At 38.3% G+C, this 23,083-nt stretch overlaps 1 protein-coding gene across 1 annotated transcript in view; it reads left to right on the forward strand.

The window, feature by feature from the left end:
• Positions 1–23,083, forward strand: part of RSF1 (remodeling and spacing factor 1) — a 78,002-nt gene that overhangs the window by 48,323 nt on the left and 6,596 nt on the right. The window contains exons 6-13 of the mRNA XM_012803706.2: positions 1,063–1,167; positions 3,189–3,268; positions 8,966–9,020; positions 9,716–9,825; positions 12,485–12,552; positions 14,263–14,470; positions 17,011–17,231; positions 20,634–20,822. Coding sequence (XP_012659160.1) covers positions 1,063–1,167; positions 3,189–3,268; positions 8,966–9,020; positions 9,716–9,825; positions 12,485–12,552; positions 14,263–14,470; positions 17,011–17,231; positions 20,634–20,822 — 1,036 coding nt within the window. The remainder of the gene's footprint in view (positions 1–1,062; positions 1,168–3,188; positions 3,269–8,965; positions 9,021–9,715; positions 9,826–12,484; positions 12,553–14,262; positions 14,471–17,010; positions 17,232–20,633; positions 20,823–23,083) is intronic.

Consider the following 23,083-nt stretch of genomic DNA (forward strand, 5'->3'; position numbering starts at 1 on the left):
CATACACCTAAGGTGGCGGGTTCAAATTCCCAGCCCGGGCCCGCCAAACAACAATGATGGCTGCAACCAAAAAATGGCCAGGCATTGTGGCGGGCGCCTGTGGTCCCAGCTACTTGGGAGACAGAGGCAGGAGACTCACTTGAGCCCAGGAGTTGGAGGTTGCTCTGAGCTGTGAAGCCATGGCACTGTACCCAAGGGGATAGCTTGAGGCTCCGTCTCAAAAAAAACAAAACAAAACAAAACTTTGTTATAATGAGTATGTTTTAGCACTTACGGCTATATGCTCAATGAAAACAATTCTAACTACAGGTCAGGACGGACTTCCTCTTTTTCACTAAGTTTTCTGGCTTGACTTTTTTTTGCTTTTAAAAAATTTTTTAAAAATTAGCATCTCAGATTCCTAATTGTAAAGCTTTTTTTTTTTTTTTTTTACTTTTTTTTAAAAATTAAGTCATATATACATAGATCCTGAATACATTTATGCCTTTCTGAGATTTAGTGTGTTGATTATTTGTACAAATTGGAGTGTTTACATCTTACTAATTAACATAGCTTTCACCTCATTTACTTAATCACAGTGTCAAGACATTTGTATTCAATACTTGATAGATTTGACTTGTACCCTTGCAGTATGCTTCATAGGTATAGTCCCACCATTAACCCTCCCTCTGTTGAACCACCGCCCTCCCTTCCTATCTTCCTCCCCTTCCCTCCTTCATCCTGGGCTATAGTTGTGATTCATCTCTCATATAAAAGTGTAAGTGATTAGAAATTGGTTTTATAGTAGTACTGAGTACATTGGATATTTTTTTTCCATTCCTGAGATAACTTTACTAAGAAGAATATTTTCCAATTCCATCCATGTAAACAGAAAAGAGGTAAAGTCTCCATCTTTTTTAATGCTGCATAGTATTCCATGGTATACATATACTGTAAAGCTTTTTTATTAGCTTTATGCAAATGGAGTCCTTCTTAAAACTAAGAAATATTGAAATGTCTTTAACAGAAGAGTCATTGAATATTAGTTGTAGTTTAGGTTGACCTTAATGTGGTTTATTTCAGATTCTTCTGTGTGACTCTTGTGACAGTGGATACCACACTGCTTGCCTTCGCCCTCCTCTGATGATCATCCCGGATGGAGAATGGTTCTGCCCCCCTTGCCAGCATGTATGACCAGCCCTTGACTTTGTATTCAAATTAAGAATAGTTTTTTTATTGCCACTGAATGTCTTCAATCTTCAAAGCAATTTGTAAACAGTTTTTACTTCTGTTTAGATTTCTACTTTTATTAATCTTTTATTTCCTTTTGTTTTTTTCTAAAGCAATTGTCCAAAAGCTTCAAATTTTTGTAAAATTGTACTATATTTTTCCTCAATTTATTATAAGCGCAAAGAGCACAAAATTTATATGTACAGATGGGAAGAAATAAGTTTCTTACTGTTGTTTATCTCTTATCTCATTTTCTCATCCTCTTTCCTCATTTCTACCTACCTTTTTGTCAGTGATTTTATAGATAATATTACCAGGTTCAGGGGAAACATGGATTGTCCTCCTCTATCTTACTTTAAGCAAAATTACTTCTGAACGTTGAAGAGCAGATATTTCTGTGCTACTTCATACATTGAGTACTTTTCTCTTATAAACCCAATCTTGTTTTGCCTTAAAAAATGATGGGTGTGAGCCAGGAAAGGAGTTTAAGATCAGCCTGAGCAAGAGGGAGATCCTATCTCTTCTAAAAATAAAAAAATTAGGTGGGTGTGGTGGAGCACACCTGCAGTCCCAGCTACACAGGAGGCTGAGGCAGAAGGATTGCTTGAGCCCAGGAGTTTGAGGCTGCTGTGAACTGGGCAAATGCCATGGAACTCTAACCTCGGTAACAGAGTGAGATTGTCTGGGGAAAAAAAGAAAATGCTAGGCTAAGGTGGGCATAGTGCCATGTACCTATAATTCCAGTTACTCAAGAGTCTGAGGCTGGAGGATCTCTTAAGGGCAAGAATTTAAGTCCAGCCTAGGCAACATAGTGAGATCCCTATCTCTAAAAATTTTAAAATAAATTTTTTTTCTTTTTCTTTTTTTTTTTTTTTTTTGAGACAAAGTCTCAAGCTGTCGCTCTGCATAAAGTGCCATGGTGTCACAGCTCACAGAAAGCTCAAACTCTTGGGCTTAAGCGATTCTCTTGCCTCAGTCTGCCAAGTAGCTGGAACTACAGGTGCCCACCACAATGCCCCGGCTATTTTTTGGTTGTAATTGTTGTTTGGCAGACTTGGGCTGGATTCGAACCCGCAAACTCTGGTGTATGTTGCTGGAGTCCTGGCTGCTTGAGCTATAGGTGCCGAGCCAAAAAGATAATATTTTTTAAGTGATGGGCTTTATGCATTTCCAGTGAAGTGGACTTCTGTAACCTAGCATAGCTTTGTCAATGAACAATTTTTCAGATCTATTTTGACCTAGTAACCGTGTGGCATTGTTTTGTACACATTTTTCAGTGTCTTTTTGTTAAAAATAATTATCGAGGCTCAGCACCCATTGCTCAGTGGCTAGGGCACTGGCCACATACACCAGGGCTGGCAGGTTCGAACCCAGTCCAGGCCTATTAAAACAATAATGACAACTACAACAACAAAAAAAGTAGCCGGGCATTGTGGTCTGTGCCTGTAGTTCTAGCTACTTGAGAAGCTAAAGCAGGAGAATCACTTAAGCTCAAGACTTTGAGTTTGCTGTGAGCTGTGACACAATGGCACTCTACCAAGTGACATAATGAGATTCTGTCTCAAAAATAAAAAAAATTAGTTACTGGCACCATTATATTTTGTTTTATGTGATAATATCCCTTAAAATATCTTGGTATCTTTTTTTAAAAAACTATAATCACTATTACATATGCATATTGAATCAAATGCTGTCGTGAGCAGCATAGGCACAGAATATGTTTGGGGGACATAGCTATTATATAAGTTTCTTTAAAGTGTGCTTTGTTTCAAAGATACCATGCTCATCATCTGTTCAATAGATGCTGAGGCACCTCTTTATGATCATGAAGGAAATAATGAAGAAAACCTTCATTATTCGCTTACTACATGGCACTTACCCCTTCTCAGACTACAGTTCCCATGAACCAACTTTACATGTATGTAGTAAATGATTGTGGGAAGGTGTTAAAGTGATACTCGTCTATTTTGCTTCTTCAGAAACTGCTCTGTGAAAAGTTAGAGGAACAGTTACAGGATTTGGATGTTGCCTTAAAGAAGAAAGAACGCGCTGAACGAAGGTATGTTGATGTGTGTGTTAATATTTTGCTTGGGAATATGATAGCAGAATTATTTTGTGATATAGAAGACTGCATCCATCTAGATCAGGGATTGGCAACTGTGCTTGTGGGCCACAGTCCTGCCTGATTTTTGTTTTTATGTGTATATTGCCCATTAACTATGAATTTTTTAAAAATGTTTTTGAATGGTTTTGGGGAAAAGTCACAATTAGAATCATATTTTATGACACATGAAAATTATACGGGCTTGGCACCCATAGCTCAGTTGTTAGGGAACCGGCCACATACACCATACAGCCAGCAGTTTGAACCTAGCCTGGCTCTGCTAAAAAACAATGATAGCTCCAACAAAAAAATAGCTGGGTGCTGTGGCATGCACCTGTGGTCCCGGCTATTTGGGAGGCTGAGGCACAAGAATCGCATAAGCCCAAGAGTTTGAGGTTGCTGTGAGCTGTGACGCCATGGCACTCTACTAAGGGTAACATAGTGAGACTCTTATGATAGTCACATTTCATTCTCCATAAATAAAGGTGTTTTGTTTTTTTTTTCCCCTTGAAACAGAGTCTCAATTGTGTAGAATGTCATGACATCTTAGCTCAGAAAGCAACCTCAAATTCAAAACTCCTGGGCTCAAACAATCCTCCTGCCTCAACCTCTTAAATAGCTGGAACTATAGGTGCCCACCACAAAGCCTGGCTAGTTTTTCTTTTATTTTTTTTTAAGAGACGGGGTCTCAAAAAAAAAAAAAAAAAGAGAGGTCTTACTCTAGCTCAGACTGATCTGGAACTCCTGAGCTCAGGTAGTCTATCCACCTTGGCCTCCCAGAATGCTAGGATTACAGGCGTGAGCCACCATGCACAGCTGTAAATAAAGTTTTAATTGGAACACAGCCTTGCTCATACCTTTTATATATGTCTATGTATTTTTTTTTCATTGAGACAGAGTCTCACTCTGTTGCCCCAAGCTAGAGAGCCATGCCATGGTGTCAGCCTAACTCATGGCAACCTCAAACTCCTGGGCTTAAGTAATCCTTCTGCCTCAGCCTCCAGTGTGCCTGGCCCTACAGGCACCCACCACAATACCTGGCTAATTTTTCTGCTTTTTAGTAGAGATGGGGATCTTGGTCATGCTCAGGCTGGTCTCAAACTCCTGAGCTCAAGGGATCTGCCTGCCAGGGACTCCCAGAGCGCTAGAATACAGGTGTGAGCCACCATGCCTGGCCCATATGTTTATATATTGTCTTTGGCTACTTTTGCTCTACACCAATTTATGTGAGTATTTATAATAGAGACCTTATGACCTGCCATGCTTAAAATATAATTATCTGTCCTTTTATAGGAAAGGTTTGCCAACCCCTGATCTATCACAACCTTTTCTGAATAAATACTGACTCAAGTATTGTGGAGGGATATGTACCTAATTAATTATTTTAAAGACTATAAGGAAACTATAAGAACTGGTCTATGATTTAGTTACCCATGTCATCTTTTTGGATGGGCAGAATTAATACTAGTGAATAGACTATTTAAATGCCGAATTGTGTTCTACTGACTGTAAGAGATGCCTCCCTTTTTAATATGCATTGTGGTTTTAAGCAGTTGGAGAAGGCTTCTTTGTGGATTTATGACTTGAGTCTAATCTTTAAAAGTGTGCTCAGAATCAAGACAGTAGGCTTATATTTATTGGCACCTTCTTTGATTAATCTATTTCTAAACATTCATTCACATCTATTGTGTACCAAACCGAAGATTAAAGACAATAAGACAAAGCACTTGCTTACATTGAACTCACATTTTTTCAGAAAATGCAGATGTATAACACAATGATATAATAAAAAGTTGAGATATATTAAAAGCAATACAAGAACATTGTGGAGGAGCATTTTAGTTCTCATAGGAGTTGGGGTTCCCAGAGAAGGCCTTGGAAGATAAATTAGGGTTACACAAGTGAACATGCAAAGAAAGGATATTTCAGATAAAGAGCATCAACATGAGTAAATGCAAAATGTTAAAATGAGAGTAGAAGAGTGGTAGGAGATACACCTCTAAGGAAGCAGAGTGAGTCCAACTTATAAATAGCGTTCCAGGCTAGGGAATTAGAATTATTCTCTGTAGGCAGTGGGGGAGCCATCAAAGCAGAGATATATGTAATTAGGCCTTTTTTTTTTTTTCCAGAAAAATGCTGGAGTGATAATAGCAGAAGGAATTAGAGAGTTGGTGCTGTTGTAATACCAAGTCTATGAGAGCATAGGAGGCCTGAATTGGGTCAATTATTGTGATAATAATATGGAGGTTTTAGAGAGAATTTTCAGAGAATTAATCTATAGGACTTGATGCCTACTTGTACACTAGGACAGTATGAGGAAATCTAGACAGTGTCTCTTGCTTGATCTTGTACTTGTATACCTTCATTTGATGCTACTTTAACTTTTTATTCTCTGTCTCATAGTCTGCCCCAAAAATTTACCTTGTGTTAAGACAGTAATCTCATTCCATAGTCCACTTTACCTGTGCAAAGGTAGACCTTAAAATGGATTAAGCTTTCACATGACAGGCACATGTCATTGGGCCTGCCTAGTTTTTTTTATTTTTGTAGAAATGGTGATCTCCGTTTCCCAGACTGGTCTTGTGCTCCTGGCCTCAAGCAGGCCTTGCACCTCGGCCTGCAAAGTGCTGGGATTACAAGCATGAGCCACATTGCACCTGGCTTTTCCACAAACATTTTTAAAAATAAAGAATAATCCTGTATAAAATTATTAAGGCTATTTTGATGTGCAGTTTCTCCTGTTTTTATTTTTGACACTGAAAAAAATAAGACTCCGTATGTAATTAAATCACAAATAAAAACTAGATTTTCCTTTTCCTTAGTCCTTCTGAAATCTGCCTGTCTTTAGAAATAAACCGTTTTTCCATGCCCTGAAGCTGATTTGATTCAGCATTGTAGATAGTTAATAGGCTTTCTCACCACAGGTTTAGAAGAGAATATAGTCTTTCTAAAAGCCAGCACTAAGATGTACAATGCTGTAATCAGATTTATCTGCTTGTTCTTAGGAGGCCTGTCATTCTCATACCCTTTATACCTTTCAACTGTTGAAAATTTTTTGACAGTGGCCTTCTACAATATATCAGATGTGCCACTGCATTTATGAAATACTTTAAATTTTAGAAATTTATATAAATATGTGCCATAACCTTTGTTTGTGTTATTGGTCTCCCATTTACTAGATCTTTTGTTTTCTCTCCTACTCCTGGTAATGCTCTTTACTTCAATGGCATAATTTTAAGAAGACATCTGTAAGTGTGGATTTAGATAACACACTAAGTCCCAGGTGAGATTGTATCATAGAAAGGAGAGCAACAAAGCCAATACATGAATTGCTGGTGTTTATTGATTCTCCCCAAGAATCTAGTTAAGAAAACCTTTGTTATTTATAGCTCCTAGAATATGTTTGTGTGTATGCGTGTGTATATATGGTATATATTTATGTATGTGTACGTATATAGGTGTATATACATACGAATCTTAGAAGCACTAAAGAGCAAAATATGTGTGTTTCTAAAATAAATATTTAACTGTAAATTCCAGTTGACTTCATCCATTTTTCTAAAGTAAGCATTTAACATTCAAGTTTTTAAAATCTGTGAAATAACTTCTCTAGGACTCATTTTAACACCTGAGGACCTTACTCCATATGTCATGATACAAGTGCATCTTTTCCCTGTTTGAGTATTTATTCAAAATTTAACTACCATTTCCTGGGTACCTACCTACTTTATGCCAGACAATTTAATCATGAAGATGTATATAATGGGATCTCTAGCATAGAGGTTGGTATAGTCTTGTGGAAAAGAGGGAGGTGTCAGTGAGTGTCAACAACTGTCTACAGACCTGGAACTGGTATTTTGTGAAATCTGATGTTTTAGAAGCTTACTAAGTGGCTCGGCGCCTATGGCTCAAGTGGCTAAGGCAACAGCCACATACACCTAAGGTGGCGGGTTCGAATCCCCAGCCCGGGCCTGCCAAACAACGATGGCTGCAACCAAAAAAATGGCCAGGCGCTGTGGCGGGCGCCTGTAGTCCCAGCTACTTGGGAGGCGGAGGCAGGAGACTCGCTTGAGCCCAGGAGTTGGAGGTTGCTGTGAGCGTGATGCCATGGCACTCTACCCAGGGGGATAGCTTGAGGCTCCGTCTCAAAAAAAAAAAAAGAAGAAGCTTACTAAGTGATTTGTAAATGTCCCCTCCAGAGCTCTGTGTACTTCCAGACATAAGTCCTGATCTGCTATGGTGAATGTTAATAAATGTTTTTTCAGTTGAATTGAGTAGAGAAATAGTGGCCAAGTCAAAGTAGAGATTTCTCAAAGTTGGTTATTATAAAAACAGTTAGATATATATCAAACATACTTATCAACCAATAGCTGAAGCTCTTACTTATCCCTGAGTCTTCCCTGTTTTCTAGTTAATACTGTTCTTGCCTTTTTTGGTTATAAGTGCAGTAACTATGCTATATATTTTTAAAGCAGGTTGTGATTAAAATCACTTATCACTTTATCACATATCAGTTTTTATTTAATAGCTCCATAACCTATCATTAAAAAGATGATGACATTCTTGTGAGCAGGGCCAAGGGTTTATAGGGCACTAAAGGTTAGATATACTTTAGAGGACCTAGTCTCACAACATGTAAAGGGAGAAAAAATGGTACAATGGCTTGTCAGAGCTCAGCTGTCCTTGTTGAGTTTGGCTTAACGTTGGGAGAACCAGAGAAGGTGCATGCTGTTTTTCATGTATAATTTGTTGAATTATAATGAACAAAAGTTTGTTTCTTGGAAATGAAACTGTAGAGATGTCACTAGTGGTTCAAATCCTCATTTTTGGGGCTCAGTGGCTCACACCTGTAATCCTAGCGCTCTGGGAGACTGCGGTGGGTGGATTGCCTGAGCTTACAGGTCCAGACCAGCGTGAGCCAGAGCGAGACCACTGTCTCTAAAAATAGCAGGTATTGTGGTGGGCACCTGTGGCCTCAGCATCTGGGGAGGCTGAGGCAGGAGAATTCTTGAGCCCAAGAGTTTGAGGTTGCTGAGAGCTGTTATGCCATGGCACTCTACTGAGGGTGACGAAGTGAGACTCTGTCTAAGAAAAATAAAATAATAAAGATGTCTTCACTACAGTGCAGAGCCTTATATCTGCATTGCTTTTTTTTCTCAACATCAAGAAGTGAATGGTCCTAGTGTCACTAACTGAGATCTTAACTTGGTTTTGCTTATGTCATTCTTTATATAGTGTATTACCATGAGGCTGTAACTGCATACGTGCAGAATACTCCTAAAAACTTTCTCTGACATAACAACTATCTCGTTTGTCAAATCAGAGATGGTTTTCTACTTTCCATCTAATGGTTTCAACAATGAGTCACAGCATGACTCTTCATGAAGTTACCTTGTCTACATCACTTACCTGTTTTATGTCACTGGTATAAGTCCCTTCTAAAGGTATAGTTTTCATATCACTAGGAAATTTTGTGTTCCCCACAGATACCAATATTTTGTTAAGTTTTATAGGTAATAGCTAATACATCTGTGACTTAGCCTATACTATTACCATGAAATTATAATTTTAATGTTGTGCATATTAGTGATATTTTCATAATAATTTTATTTAGCAAATCTCATTTTTTTATTGTTTGTTTTTTACCTGAAGGAAAGAACGGTTGGTGTATGTTGGTATCAGCATTGAAAACATCATTCCTCCACAAGTACGTTTGTGGTTTGTAGTATTTTTGAAGGGGAAACTATCATAATTCTAAAATTTAACCCACCTTCTATAATGTGAATGAGTTTAAACACATAATATACCAGTATTTAAAATGCAGATTTAAGACCTTAAAGAGAAATTGCTCATAATCCCCCATGATTGAAATTGTATGTGTGTAGATAACTTGATAATGTGATATTGCATCCAAACTAAATTTATTGCTCATCATTTGGGGTATATGATTTATTTTACCCTTATTTGAGTGATTTGCTTTTAGCTTTTTTGCATTTTATGTAAAATTGCTAAAAAATAATTCAGGAAGATATGATTTTTAATTTTCTGTTTTGGGGGTTACTGAAAACTGCAATTTGTATCCTTGGTTTCTTTGAAGGATTATTTTTCATAGATTAGTCTATGATTTTATTGATTAAGAAGGATCTCACATAAATAAAAGTAAATGTAACATGGTAAACAAGTACTAATTATAAACTCACAGAAGCATAAGAATTTTAGTATAGATCACCTGTATTCCTTTTTAATCTGTATACTTAGTGTTGCCATGTTTATTCAGTTTTAGGGAAATCGTCTCAAATTTTTTCATATCTTTTGCATGTGCTGCACAAGTGGTCATTTCAAAACTATTATCAATAATTCCAAGGAGCAAAAGTAATAACCTATATATTTGTATCGTTAAAGGAGCCAGATTTTTCTGAAGATCAAGAAGAAAAGAAAAAAGATTCAAAAAAATCCAAAGCAAACTTGCTTGAAAGAAGGTCAACAAGAACACGGAAATGTATAAGTTACAGGTATGAAGTATATGGAAACGTTTACAGTGAAAGCATATTAAAACATTTGTTTACAGTTAGACAGTACGACCCAGAAGTATACACTTTTCCCATCACAATGATTATTAGTAATAGTATATACATTTCTTAACTTCTGTCTTTAACATCATAGAATTTTAAAGCTGTCAGAGTAATCTTTTCCAAACATAAATCTTGTGTCATTCTCTTCAGCTTACCGTATATTTTGTCAGATTTCTATAGCTTTTGGGATAAGGATTGATGGTTTTAACAAGGTCTATAAAGTACTGCCTAATTTTATTTCTACTTACCTTTCCAGCTCCATTCCCTTCCCCTCCCTGCATTTGCTGGGCTGCCTTATGTAATCCCTTTACATATGCTGTTTACTCTGTTTAGTTTTATCTTATTAACCTTCTTTTTTTTTTTAAGAGACAGAGTCTTACTTTGTCACCCTCTCAGCAACCTCCAACTCTTGGGCTTAAGTGATTCTCTTGCTTCAGCCTCCCAAGTAGCTGGTACTACAGGTGCCCACCACAACACCCAGCTATTTTTCTGTTGCAGTTGTCATTGTTGCTTTAGCTGGCCCGGGCTGGATTCCAGCCTGCCAGCCTCAGTGTATGTGGCTGGTGCCCTACCCACTGAGCTACAGGCGCTGCTGGAAGTAAATGATTTTAACTATATAAATTATAATACCCTGATAAGATGCAGCACCACAAAACCACACACAAAGGTACATTACAGTTCTTAACCTACAACTGGTGAATTCTATGAAACTATATATTATCAATTCAGAAGGCAGAATATTGAGCTTTTAGTTCTTCTTTTTTTTTTTTTTCCTGAGGCAGGGTCTCAAGCTGTCACCCTAGGTAGAGTGCAGTAGTGTCATAGGTCACTGCAACCTCCAACTCTTAGGCTCAAATGATCCTCTTGCCTCAGTTTTTCTATTTTTAGTAGAGATGGGGTCTCAGTGTTTGCTCAGGTTGGTTATGAACCTGTGAGCTCAAGTTGTCCACACACCTCCCAGAGCTCTGGGCTTTTAGACATGAGCCACCACGCCCGGCTAACTTTTAGTTCTTTTTTAAGAGATGGAGTCTCTTGCTGTGTTGCCCAGCCTATACACAAACTCCTGGGCTCAAGCAGTCTACCACCTCAGCTGCCCGAGTAGCTGGTATATAGGCACATGACTTTGTAACCAGCCGCTAGCTTTTTTACTTGATGCTATTGCTAATCCACTGTGTGCTTTGTACTTCTAATCCCATCTTCCAATAGTATTTAGTCTGGTGACAGAAATGTCGTTATTTCTTTGATGTCCATAATCGAAATAATGACTAGTGTGGAACAAAACTTTAAATTTTAACTAATTTAAATGTAAATACTTACCAGGGCTACTAATTACTCTTTTTTGCATAGTTTTAAACAAATTTACTTCATCCTGTTTATAACCTGAGCCCTTAAGTTTTATATGTGAAGAACTCTTTTTTTTTTTTTTTTAAGAGACATAGTCTCACTTTGTCGCCCTCAGTAGAGTGCTGTGGCATCACAGCTCACAGCAACCTCCAACTCCTGGACTTAAGCAATTCTCTTGCCTCAGCCTGTAGCTGAGACTACGGGCACCCTCCACAGTGCCTGGCTCTTTTTTTTTTTTTTAATTGCAGTTTTGCCAGGGCCGGGATCGAACCTGCCATCCTTGATATAGGGGGCCAGCGCCCTACAGACTGATCCACAGGTGCCACCCTGGCATGTAATTTCTATAATAACTGGTCAGCAAATTAATGGCCTATGGGGTAAATCCAACCAACTCACTGCTGGTTTTTATATAGCATGTGACTGAAAAATGGTTTTACATTTATAAATGGCCGGGAAAAAACAATCAAAAGAAAAGTAATATTCTATGAAATGTATAGGACAGTTACATATAATTTAAATTTCAGTGTATAAAGTTTTGTTGGAATATAGCCATATTCATTACTTCCTGTCTGTAGCTGCCTTTGCTATGCAGAGTTGAACAGTTACAACAGAAACTCTATAGTCTGAAAAGCCTAAAATATTTACTGTCTGGTCCTTCATAAAAGTGTGTATTGATAACTGACTTGCTTCATTTGGATTACTAAAACAAAATAGACATTCACTGGGTAGCTTACAACAGAGATTTATTTCTCATAGTTTTGGTACTTAGGAAGGCACTGGCAGATTTGGTGTTGGTAAGGGCTTGCCTTTTTTTTTTTCCTTTGGCCTATGGGTGACATCTTTTAACTGTGTTCTCAAATGATCTTTAAAAATCAAAAATAATAGCCAGGTGTTGTGGCATGTGCCTGTAGTCCCAGCTACTTGGGAGGCTGAGGCAAGAGAATCACTTAAGCCCAAGAGTCTGAAGTTGCTGTAAGCTGTGACGCCACAGCACTCTACCAAGGGCGACGTAATAAGACTCTGTGTCAAAAAAAAAAAAACCAAACATCAAAGAATGTGGCTCCGATCTTGGACAATGTGAGGCATTTAGGGAAAAAAATCCACCCATATGTTTCTCTTAATGTTAAAAAGTTCATTTTCATTTATGTTTTACATAGAGCTGTTAAGACTAATTCCTTGACAAAATAAATGCAAAATCTTAGGAAAAAAATCAAAAATAGGATGAGCAATAATGTGATCATTGTGTGTATTTTAGATTTGATGAATTTGATGAAGCAATTGATGAAGCTATAGAAGATGATATCAAAGAGGCAGATGGAGGAGGTATGTGTTTGTCATTCTTTATTCTTCGTGTAACTCAGCCAACAAGTTAATTTCGATGCTCAAATTAGGGCAGTGAGCATATTTTTTATCCTCCTCCCCAACATGCATCACAGTCACTACTATTGTTTATTGTCTCAGACCAAAAATAATCTTGGTCTCAGATCCAAAATAATTTGCGGACTCAGTATCAGTATGTAGACTCAGATCTTACTAGTTTAAGTAGTTTTCATTTATGGTCTGTTATAAAATGCTGATGTTCTCCATAGATTAAAAATTTTACTTCTGTTGTCTTTATACTTCAAATAAAATTTATGGATAAATAAAATCTAAATGATTGCTTTAAATTAACCTATAAAAATCAGTCTATCAATTTCATAGTCTTTACTAGATGGCATTAAAATAATTTCAAAAATGGAAGCAATTTAATTAAAGCACTATATAGCCAGTGCTCTGATATGGAACATTCTGGTTTTCACTTAGATACTATAAAAACTCTGGAAACTGGCTTGGTGCTTGTGGCTCAAGCAGCTAAGGCGCCAGCCACATAAACCTGAACTGGCGGCTTCGAATCCAACCAGGGCCACCAAACAACAATAACAGCTGCAACCAAAAAAAATAGCTGGGCATTGTGGCGGGTCCCAGCTACTTGGGAGGCGGAGGCAGAAGAATTGCTTGAGCCCAGGAGTTGGAGGTTGTTGGGAGCTGTGATGCCACGGCCCTCTACCCAGGGCAACAGCTTGAGGCTCTGTCTAAAAGAAAAAAAGAAAACTCTGGAAAGGATTAATTAGTAGGTTGTTTGTAGAGGAACTGCAGAAGTCATAAATTTTTCGAGAAATTTGTGCCTAGAGCTTTGCTCCTGAATTTTCCCTTACTCTGTCCTGCAAACATAGTTTTGAAGGAATTGGATTGGCAGTGAGGGATCTTCACAGTGCTCTGTTTACCTACACTATGTAGACGGTTGCTTTTATTAAGCCTAATTTCTGCTGTTGTGCCTTTTAATACTGGAAAACCACTGAAACATTCTACATAAATTTTCAGAAAATACTTCCAGAGCGTGCTGTCCAACATAGTAGCCACTACACATGTGTGGCTATTGAGCACCTGGAATGTGGGTGGGTAGTCTGTATCGAAACTTGCTGTAAGTGTAAAATACACACTGGATTTCAAAGTCTTAGTATGAAAGAAGGAATTTAAAATATTCCATTAATAATTATTTTATTGTTGAGCTGACATTTTAGATATATTGGTTTAAGTAGAGCATTATTAAAAATTAAATAGAAAGAAGTTGGATTTGCCTCTTTCTAGAGACTTTTCCAAAAGACAGCTTTCAAGAAGAGATTCTTAAATGACTGCTTATTAAGTATGAAATTTGTTTTGGGGGTTATCATAATGTTCTGGAATTAGTAGTGATAGTCACATGACTTTATGACTATCCTAAAAGTCTCTGAAATATATACTTCAAAACGGTGAACATTATTGTATGTGAAATTATGTAAAAATCTTTAAAACAAGTGAATTTCTATTCAATGGTGTAAACAAACGCTAAAACTCTTTCTTGATGAGAGTTCCGCCACCTGAAGTTATAAGAAAACTGCCTGTTTTTAGGAAGAAAATCTAATGGAGAAGCTGCTAAGCATGAATAACTAAAAATTTAAGGGGAGCTTTTAATAAACATTCGGTTCTCTCTTCCCCTACCCATCCCAAACTCAGGAGTTGGCCGAGGAAAAGACATCTCCACCATCACAGGTCATCGTGGGAAAGATATCTCTACTATTTTGGATGAAGAAAGAAAAGAAAATAAACGACCCCAGAGGGCAGCTGCTGCTCGAAGGAAGAAACGCCGGCGACTAAATGATCTTGACAGTGACAGCAACCTAGATGAAGAAGAGAGTGAGGATGAATTCAAGATCAGTGATGGGTGTGTGGTCTTTCTCTAGACTCCAAACTCTTCCTACAAGCGTAAATAGGGCTAGGCTAGCAAAGAGGGTTGGCCATATTGTGATGAGACTTTTATTCCTCGTATACATAGACTATCTCTGTTTACTTTCAGGATATTTAAAGCACATTCAAGAATGGTAATTTTGAGGCTGGGCGCGTAATTTTGAGGCCTAGCATTCTAGGAGGCCAAGGCAGGTGGATTGCCTGAGCTCAGAGATTTGAGACCGGCCTGAGCAAGTATGAAACCCCATCTCTAAAAAATAGCTGGACATTGTGGTGGGTGCCTATAGTCCTAGCTAGTTGGGAGGCTGAGACAAGAGAATTACTTGAGCCCAAGATTTGGAGGTTTCTGTTAGCTATAATGCCATGGCACTCTACCGAGGGTGACAAAGCAAGACCGTATCTCCAAAAAAAAAAAAGAATGGTAATTTTGGTCCTTTTTAGTTTAAAACAGATCGGCAGGCTTATTTACTATTCAAAATCATTTTTAACACATTGACTACCACGTGAGTTGTACATAACTCACATAGTATTAAGTGTGAGGTGCTTTTCATTTTTTATTTCTTTATTTATTTTTGAGAAAGAGCCTTACTCCATCACCTTGGCATCATTATAACTGGGACTACTGGCACCTCCCACAACACCCAGCTAATTTTTCTATTTTTAGTAGAGAATAAGAATCTCGTTCTTGGTCAGATTGGCCTCAAACTCCTGAACTCAACCAGTCCGTCTGCCTTGGCCTTGAAGAATGCTAGGATTATAGGCATGAGCCACTGTGCCTGGTCCAGGGCTGACTTTTGTTTTATGGCTGTCATTCTGTTAAATTTGATTAACTGGAGTTGAACTTTGATTGTTGAGGCAGGGGTCCTCAAACTTTTTAAACAGGGGCCCAGTTCACTGCAGGACCCGGGACGAGTCGGCTGCTAAGCAGCACAGGCAGCAGCAGCAAAAACACCCGGTGAGCTGGATAAATGTCCTCGGCGGGCTGCACATGGCCCACAGGCTGTAATTTGAAGACACCTGGTTGAGAGATTTCCCTGTGTTCTGCTGCTTCATCCATGAGAAGTTCCTAGTCATGTATGACAAACAAGTAATTAGATACTGTGATGGGTTTAGGGAAAGTAATACAGAATAATAGCTGGGTGTTGTGGCCGGTGTCTCTGTAGTCCCAACTACTTGGGAGGCTGAGGCAAGAGAATCACTTAACCTCAGGAGTTTGAGGTTGCTGTGAGCTGTAATGCCATGGCACTCTACTGAGGGCAACATAGTAAGACTCTGTCTCAAAAAAAAAAAAACCCCACAAAGTGGGCAGCACCCATAGCTCAGTGGGTAGAGCACTAGCTATATATACCGAGGCTCAGTAGGTTTAAACCCAGCCCAGGCCAGCTAAAACAACAATCACAACTGCAAAAGAAAACCAGCCGGGTGTTGTGGTGGACACCTGTAGTCCCAGCTACTTGGGAGGTTGAAGCAAGAGAATCACTTGAGCCCAAGAGTTTGAGGTTGCTAGGAGCACAGCACTCTATCCATGTCAACAGGTTGAGATTCTGTCTCAAGAACAAAAAAATAAATAAATAAAATAAAAGAAAAGAAAATACAAAGTCATTCTATGTGACTGCTACTAAAATACGGGTAAAGTATATATAAATTAGGATATAGGGGAGAGTTAGCTCAATCCAGGGAGGTCAGGGAAAACCTCCCAGTACTAGCCAGGTGTGGTGGGCAGTACTAGCCAGGTGTGGTGGGCGCCTGTAGTCCCAGATACTTGGGAGGCTGAGGCAAGAGAATCGCTTAAACCCAAGAGTTTGAGGTTGCTGTGAGCTGTGATGCCATGGCATTCTACTGAGGGCAACATAGTGAGACTCTGTCTCAAAAAAGAAAAAAAGAAAATCGCCAGTAGAATTCAATCTTGATCTGAAATTTGAAGAGTGACTGTTTGAGCAGATTGGAGCAATTGAGATTAGAAGCAGGATGAGGAAAGAAGGCATTCCAAACAGAGAATATGGTATTCCAAGCCATACAGTGCCATGGAATATTTGGGAAACTTCTTGTGATTCAGGATAGAAAGAATATGGGGCTCAAGTGGGTAGTGCCCTGCTAGAGATGTGGCAAATAGGTAAAACAGAACCAGATTATGGAGTGTTTTGTCATGTATAAGAATTTGGACTTTATCCTAAAAATGATAATCATTTAGTCTAGGTTTTAAACTCCAGACTAATGTGAAAGAAATCTTCAGAAAAATCAATCCTGGTATTTGTTTGGAGAATAGATTAAGGGAAATGAGACTAGAGTTTATGTATGAAAATCAGTATCAGTTCATCTTCATAACTCTTCCCAAGAGAAAAATAGAAGGACTTCTCCATTTTATAGACAGGGCATTTGCTAGAATTATTCAGATATGTTACAGTTTACATGACTTAATGATTCACCAAACTCATTAGAAATTGAACTCAGAACTCTCAAAAATGGGTTTACTTTTCAAAATGTACTATCATAACTTATCTGATTTATCTTGAACAGATCTCAAGATGAGTTTGTTGTATCTGATGAAAACCCAGATGAAAGTGAAGAAGATCCCCCATCTAATGATGACAGCGACACTGATTTCTGTAGTCGTAGACTAAGGCGACATCCCTCTCGGCCAATGAGGCAAAGCAGGCGTTTGCGGAGGAAGACTCCAAAGAAAAAGTATTCTGACGATGATGAAGAGGAGGAATCTGAAGAGAACAGTAGAGACTCTGGTAAAAATAACTTGGATCCATATCATACCAACTCAAGAAATTAATCATGATTTCTGGAATAAAGTTCTTAAAATTCCATTCTTAAGACTCAATAGTTGACTAAATTTTTCATATAAAGCATATCTGAGAAAAAAAAGAATGTTAACTTGATATATGTTCGTTTAGTATTGTGATGAATCATTTTGTATCAAGTGTTTCCATGTCTAACCTTTTTTTTTTTCCTTGCCTTTTTTGAGACAGAGTCTCACTTTGTCACCCTTGGTAGAGTGCCATGATATCATAGCTCACAGCAACTCCAAACTCTCAGGCTCAAGTGATCCTCTTGCCTCAGCCTCCCAAGTGGCTAAGACTACAGGCGCCCACCACAATGCCCAGCTATTTTTAGACACGAGGTCTGGCTCTGGCTCAAGGCTGGTCTCGAACTTGTGAGCTCAGGCAATCCACCCACCTTGGCCTCCCAAGTGCTAGAATTACAGGCATGAGCCACTACGCCCAGCCCCCGCTAACCTTTATCTTCATAGTGTTTCTTGGGAATCATTCTCAATAAGCTGAAAACATTTTCTTCAGATTTCCAGCTATTTGAGAGAAAAGAAATTCTATTATCTCTCCTATTTAGACCATAATTAATGGTTTAGTTTTTTTTAATAATTAGCAGCAGTGATTAATGTTATTATAACATGCTTGTCCCTATTGACTGAGTAAATAGTGAGAGGCCCAACAACGTAAAGATATGAAAGTTTTATGTAATTACCAAATTGATAGCTGTCATTGTAATAGAGAAGTGCCACAGATGTGTCCCTGACTCTGGCCATTCTTGTGGGTTATTTTGTTTTATTTCTTTTGAGACAGAGACTTGCTCTGTTACCTGTGCTGGAGTAAAGTGGCATCTTCACAGCTCACAGTAGCCCTAATCTCCTTGGCTCAAGTGATCCTCCTGACTCAGTTTCTCAGTTTTTGAGTAGCTGGGAAGATAGGCGTATACCACCATGCCCAGCTAATTAAAAAAATTTTTTTTTTCTTACAGAGACAAAGTCTTGTTATGTTGCCCAGGTAGTCTCAAACTCCTGGCCTCAAGTGGTTCTCTTGCCTCAGCCTCTCAATCTGCTGGGTCTACAGGCATGAGCCACCAAACCTTGCTTTTTTTTTTCTTAGTGTCTTTTTTTCTCAACCTTTTAAATAAGTGATGAAATCATGCCCCTTTATCAGTGATTATTTCCTATGAACAAGGACATTTCTTATATAATCACAGTGTAATTATCAAAGCACTAATTTTAACATTGATATAATACTATTATTTAATCACAATTAAATATTCAAATTTCATCAGGCAGGCCCAGCAAGGTGGCTCAAGCCTATAATCCTAGCACTCTGGGAGGGTGAGGTAGGTAGATTGCTAGAGCTCAGGATTGCTAGAACTCAGCCTGAATGAGTGCAAGAGCCTGTGTCTAAAAATAGCTGGACACTGTGGTGGGCGCCTGTAGTCCTAGCTACTGGGAACACTGAAGCAGGAGGATTGTTTGAACCCAAGAGTTTGGGTTGAGGTTGCTGTGAGCTATGATGCCATGGTAGTCAACCCCAGGGCAACTGAGTGAGAGAGACTGTCTCAAAACAAACAAAAAATTTTATCACGCGTCTCAATATTGTCCTTAATATCTTTTTTTTTTCCTAGCCCAGAATCCAGTCTGCATTTATTCAGATCTCTTTAGTCTACTTTAATCTTGAATATTCCTCATCACCTTTACTGACCTATAATACTTACTTTGTCCCTCAATTTGGTTTTTGTTTCCTATAATTAAATTTCAGGATACGCGTTACTGTTCTTTTTTCTTGTAATTAGTAAGTTATTTGTAGGAATTTATACTGTGTAAATAGCTCCTTCCTTATAAGATAGTTCATCTATTGATGATCTTCTCACTCCACCATCCCTGTTATATATTTATTAGTTGTTCTGTAAGAAAGAACTTGCCCTTTTTATCAGTGTATGTGTTTGTTTCTATCAGTGTGTACTTGTGGATTCTTATGTTAGCCAGTGGATATACTATATTAGCATCACTATTTAGATTTGATTTGGCCAGTGGGAATCATTTCAACCTGTTGGCTAGCTATTTTGAAATATTTAAAACCCATAAGAGAACAATAAGCCCAAATGTGATAATTAAGTAGAATTTGTTAGCACTCCAAAAAACAGCTGTGACATAGTTCTTAGTCTCATTCTGGTTTCTTGATCAGAGATGACAAGAATGATGCTACTTAGCAATACTTTGAGGGTTTATTCCACGTGGAGAAAAGGCAAAAATATAACTCCAGTTCTATTCTTTTTTGGTGGAGGTTCATAAATTTTCTTTGGCTAGAGGGTTTAACTTCTACAGTGCATTATGACATGGGTGGCCACAGGTAGGAACAGCAGATTATCAGGAGGCAGGTTCTGCCAAGAAGAGAAGTCATGACAGCTGTGTACCTGACTGGGTCGAATGCAGTGAGGATTATTGTCATTATTATTACTATTGTTGGGGTTTCCTTGAGGGTACAAAGAACCAGGTTACACTGATTGCATCTGTTAGGTAATATCCCTCTTATGATTGTGTCGCTCCCAAGAGGTGTCACTCACCGTGACCCCCTCCATTCCCCTCCCTCCTTCCCTCTCTCTGCTTCTCCATTCCCCTACCCCCTACCATGTACTAGGTCATCAATTGTCCTCATATCAGAATTGAGTACATTGGATTTTTGCTTTTACATTCTTGTGATGCTTTACTAAGAAGAATGCATTCCACTTTCATCCAGGTTAATACAAAAGATGTAAAGTCTCCATCTTTTTTAGTGACTGAACAGTATTTCATGGTATACATATACCACAGCTTAGTAAGGATTATTTTTAAGTAGAAAATATTTTCTGATCTTGAGGATGGACTCCTAATAGTATATGTATGTGAAGTTTAGCATTAAAACCCTCATAGATAGGCTCATTATTAAAGAAAAAAATGTGGGCTCGGTGCCTGTGGCTCAAGGCATCAGCCACATACACCTAAGGTGGCAGGTTTGAATCCAGCCCGGGCCCACCAAACAACAATGAAGGCCACAACCAAAAAAACAGCTGGACGCTGTGGCAGGCACCTGTGGTCCCAGCTACTTGGGAGGAGGAGGCAGAAGGCTCGCTTGAGCCCAGGAGTTGGAGGTTGCTGTGAGTTGTGATGCCATGGCACTCTACCCAGGGGGACAGCTTGAGGCTCTGTCTCAAAAAAAAAAAAAAAGAAAAGAAAAGAAAAAAATGTGAGTTGTTATTCATTTAATTTTTATGACCAAACTCTGCTTAGTAATTTTTCATTTTTATAACCTAAGCTAGCCACAATTCTACTTAATGGACTTAAATTTTATACTTGACTTTCTTTTTTTTTTTTTTAATAGAAAGTGACTTCAGTGATGATTTTAGTGATGATTTTGTAGAAACTCGTCGAAGGCGGTCAAGGAGAAACCAGAAAAGACAGATTAATTACAAAGAAGATTCAGAAAGTGACGGTTCCCAGAAGAGTTTAAGACGTGGCAAAGAAATAAGACGAGTTCACAAGCGCAGACTTTCCAGCTCAGAGAGTGAAGGTAAGGAATAGATACCCAATTTATATGTAGAAGTTTAGAAAAGGTAGAAGTAGGTGTTACAAAGTGATGTCAGTACTATGATTCTGTTTCATTCCTTTAAAACTCATAGAATCAGTAGTATCTTTGGTATTAAATCCATTAATACTCTGCCTGGTCAGTAATTCCAGTTTCAATAAATAATACTTTTATTATTAAAAGTATAAAAAGATAAAAGGCTACTTTGTAAGATTTTCATGGTAATAATTTTTTTTATTGAAACTAGAAGAATCTCAGAAAATTGTGATCTGATCAAGATTGACTCTCCTTCCTTTTCCATCTCTACTATTTATGACCCTTATTTTAAAATATCATTAGGGAGTGGGGCTCTCAGTGTGTGACAGACACAATTATAAGAGGGACTTTACCTAACAGATGCAATCAGTATAACCTGGTTTCTTGTACCCTCGATGAATCCCCAACAATAAAGAAAAATTTAAAAAATAAAAAAATAACATTAATTACTCTGGGAGGCTGAGGCAGGTGGATTACTTAAGCTCACTAGTTCAAGACGAGTCTGAGCAAAAGCATGTCTCTACTAAAAATAAAAAAACTGAGGCAAGAGGATCATGTGAGCTCAAGAGTTAGAGGTTGCTATGAGCTATGATGGTATAGCACTCTACGCAGGGCAACAACTTGAGACTCTGTCTCAAAAATTAAAAAATAAAAATAAATTTTAAAAAATGACATCAATGCCCTGAGTAGTTGAACAGCTTCAAACCAAAATGCATACTGTCTCTCAGTATTACCTGTATGTTTCAGTTGGTAAATATTTTATTTTTTAATACCTTTAGTTGGGCTCCATACCAGAAGTGTAGGGAAAAGCTCTAATATATAAATTTGCAAGTTTATTTTTATTTTTATATTTACATATGGATTCTCACTGTGTTGCCCAGGAGGGCAGTGTCTGTTCACATGTCATTATAGTGCACTACAGCGTTCAACTCCTGGCCTCAAGCACTCCTCCTGCCTCAAACTCCCCAGTAGCTAGACTATAGGGGGCCAGCCTCCTTTTGTTTAATCTTTTTAGTTATTTTACATCTCTGTCCAAATTAATTTTAAATGACCCCACCCCTTACCTTCCCACTTTTCTTTTTTATGCGTTTAATTCACCGTTGTTTATAGTCTGTTTTGAAGATACGTGGCTTTCATAGATTAAACTTGAAATGAATAATAAAGTTTGAGTCTAAGAGAAGAGAGAAAGGAGAAAAAAATGTTTAGATGTGGGAGGCCAAAAAGGAGAGGTGAACATCTTTTTAAATTTTTATTTATTTATTTACTTTTTTTTGAATCAGAGGTTCACGTCGTTGCACTCAGTAGAGAGCTATGGCATCACAGCTCACAGCAACCTCAAACTCATGGGCTGAAGCAGTCCTCTTGCCTCAGCCTCCCGAGTAGCTGGGATTACAGGCACCTGCCACAACGCCCTGGCTATTTTTAGAGACAGGGTCTTGCTCTTGCTCAGTTTGGTCTCAAATCCGTGAGCTTAGGGAATCTACCCTCCTCGGCCTCCCAGAGTGCTAGGATTATAGACATGAGCCACCACGCCCCACCTGAACATCTTTTTTGAGTATGTATTTATCTTCATTTGGCAAAAAGACAAATATATATGTGTATTAATTCAGTCATTTAATACAAATATTTATTGAACTAGCCCTTCTTCTAAGCACTGGAGTAGAACAATAAGCACAGTAGTCCTTACGTAACTCCTATTGCAATTAGAGGAGAGAGACAAATGAGACAGATAAATAAATGCTAAATATGGGAGAATAGTTGGAATTTCAGATATTGGCTAAGGGAAATTCTTACCAAGAAGACAACATTTGAATAAAGGCTTGTACGAAATATTGTAGATGACTCATGAATTTATGCAATCTGAAAAAAAGGTATGATACAAGGAGATGCAACAATAAAAGTGAAGGCCTTGAGGCAAGTTTATGCCTTTCATGTTCAGACGGAGAAGGGAATCCAGGGCAGAATGAGTGAGGGGAAGAGTAATGAGATGAAGGAAAGAGATCTGCATTGCCAGAGTAGAGAGAATGTAGTCAGCAAGCTACAGCACATGTGTTTATAATTGGAAGACCACCATGCCCCTTTGTTTACATATTGTGCCCACTGTGCCCACTTTCACAAAAAATTGAGCAGTTGTGATAGAGCCTGCCCTAACCCCTTATAAAAACAGCATTGTGGCTCGGCGCCTGTGGCTCAAGTGGCTAAGGCGCCAG

The sequence above is a fragment of the Otolemur garnettii genome, unplaced genomic scaffold (assembly GCF_000181295.1).
Source record: "Otolemur garnettii isolate 467f Iridium unplaced genomic scaffold, OtoGar3 scaffold00001, whole genome shotgun sequence".
NCBI lineage: Eukaryota > Metazoa > Chordata > Mammalia > Primates > Galagidae > Otolemur > Otolemur garnettii.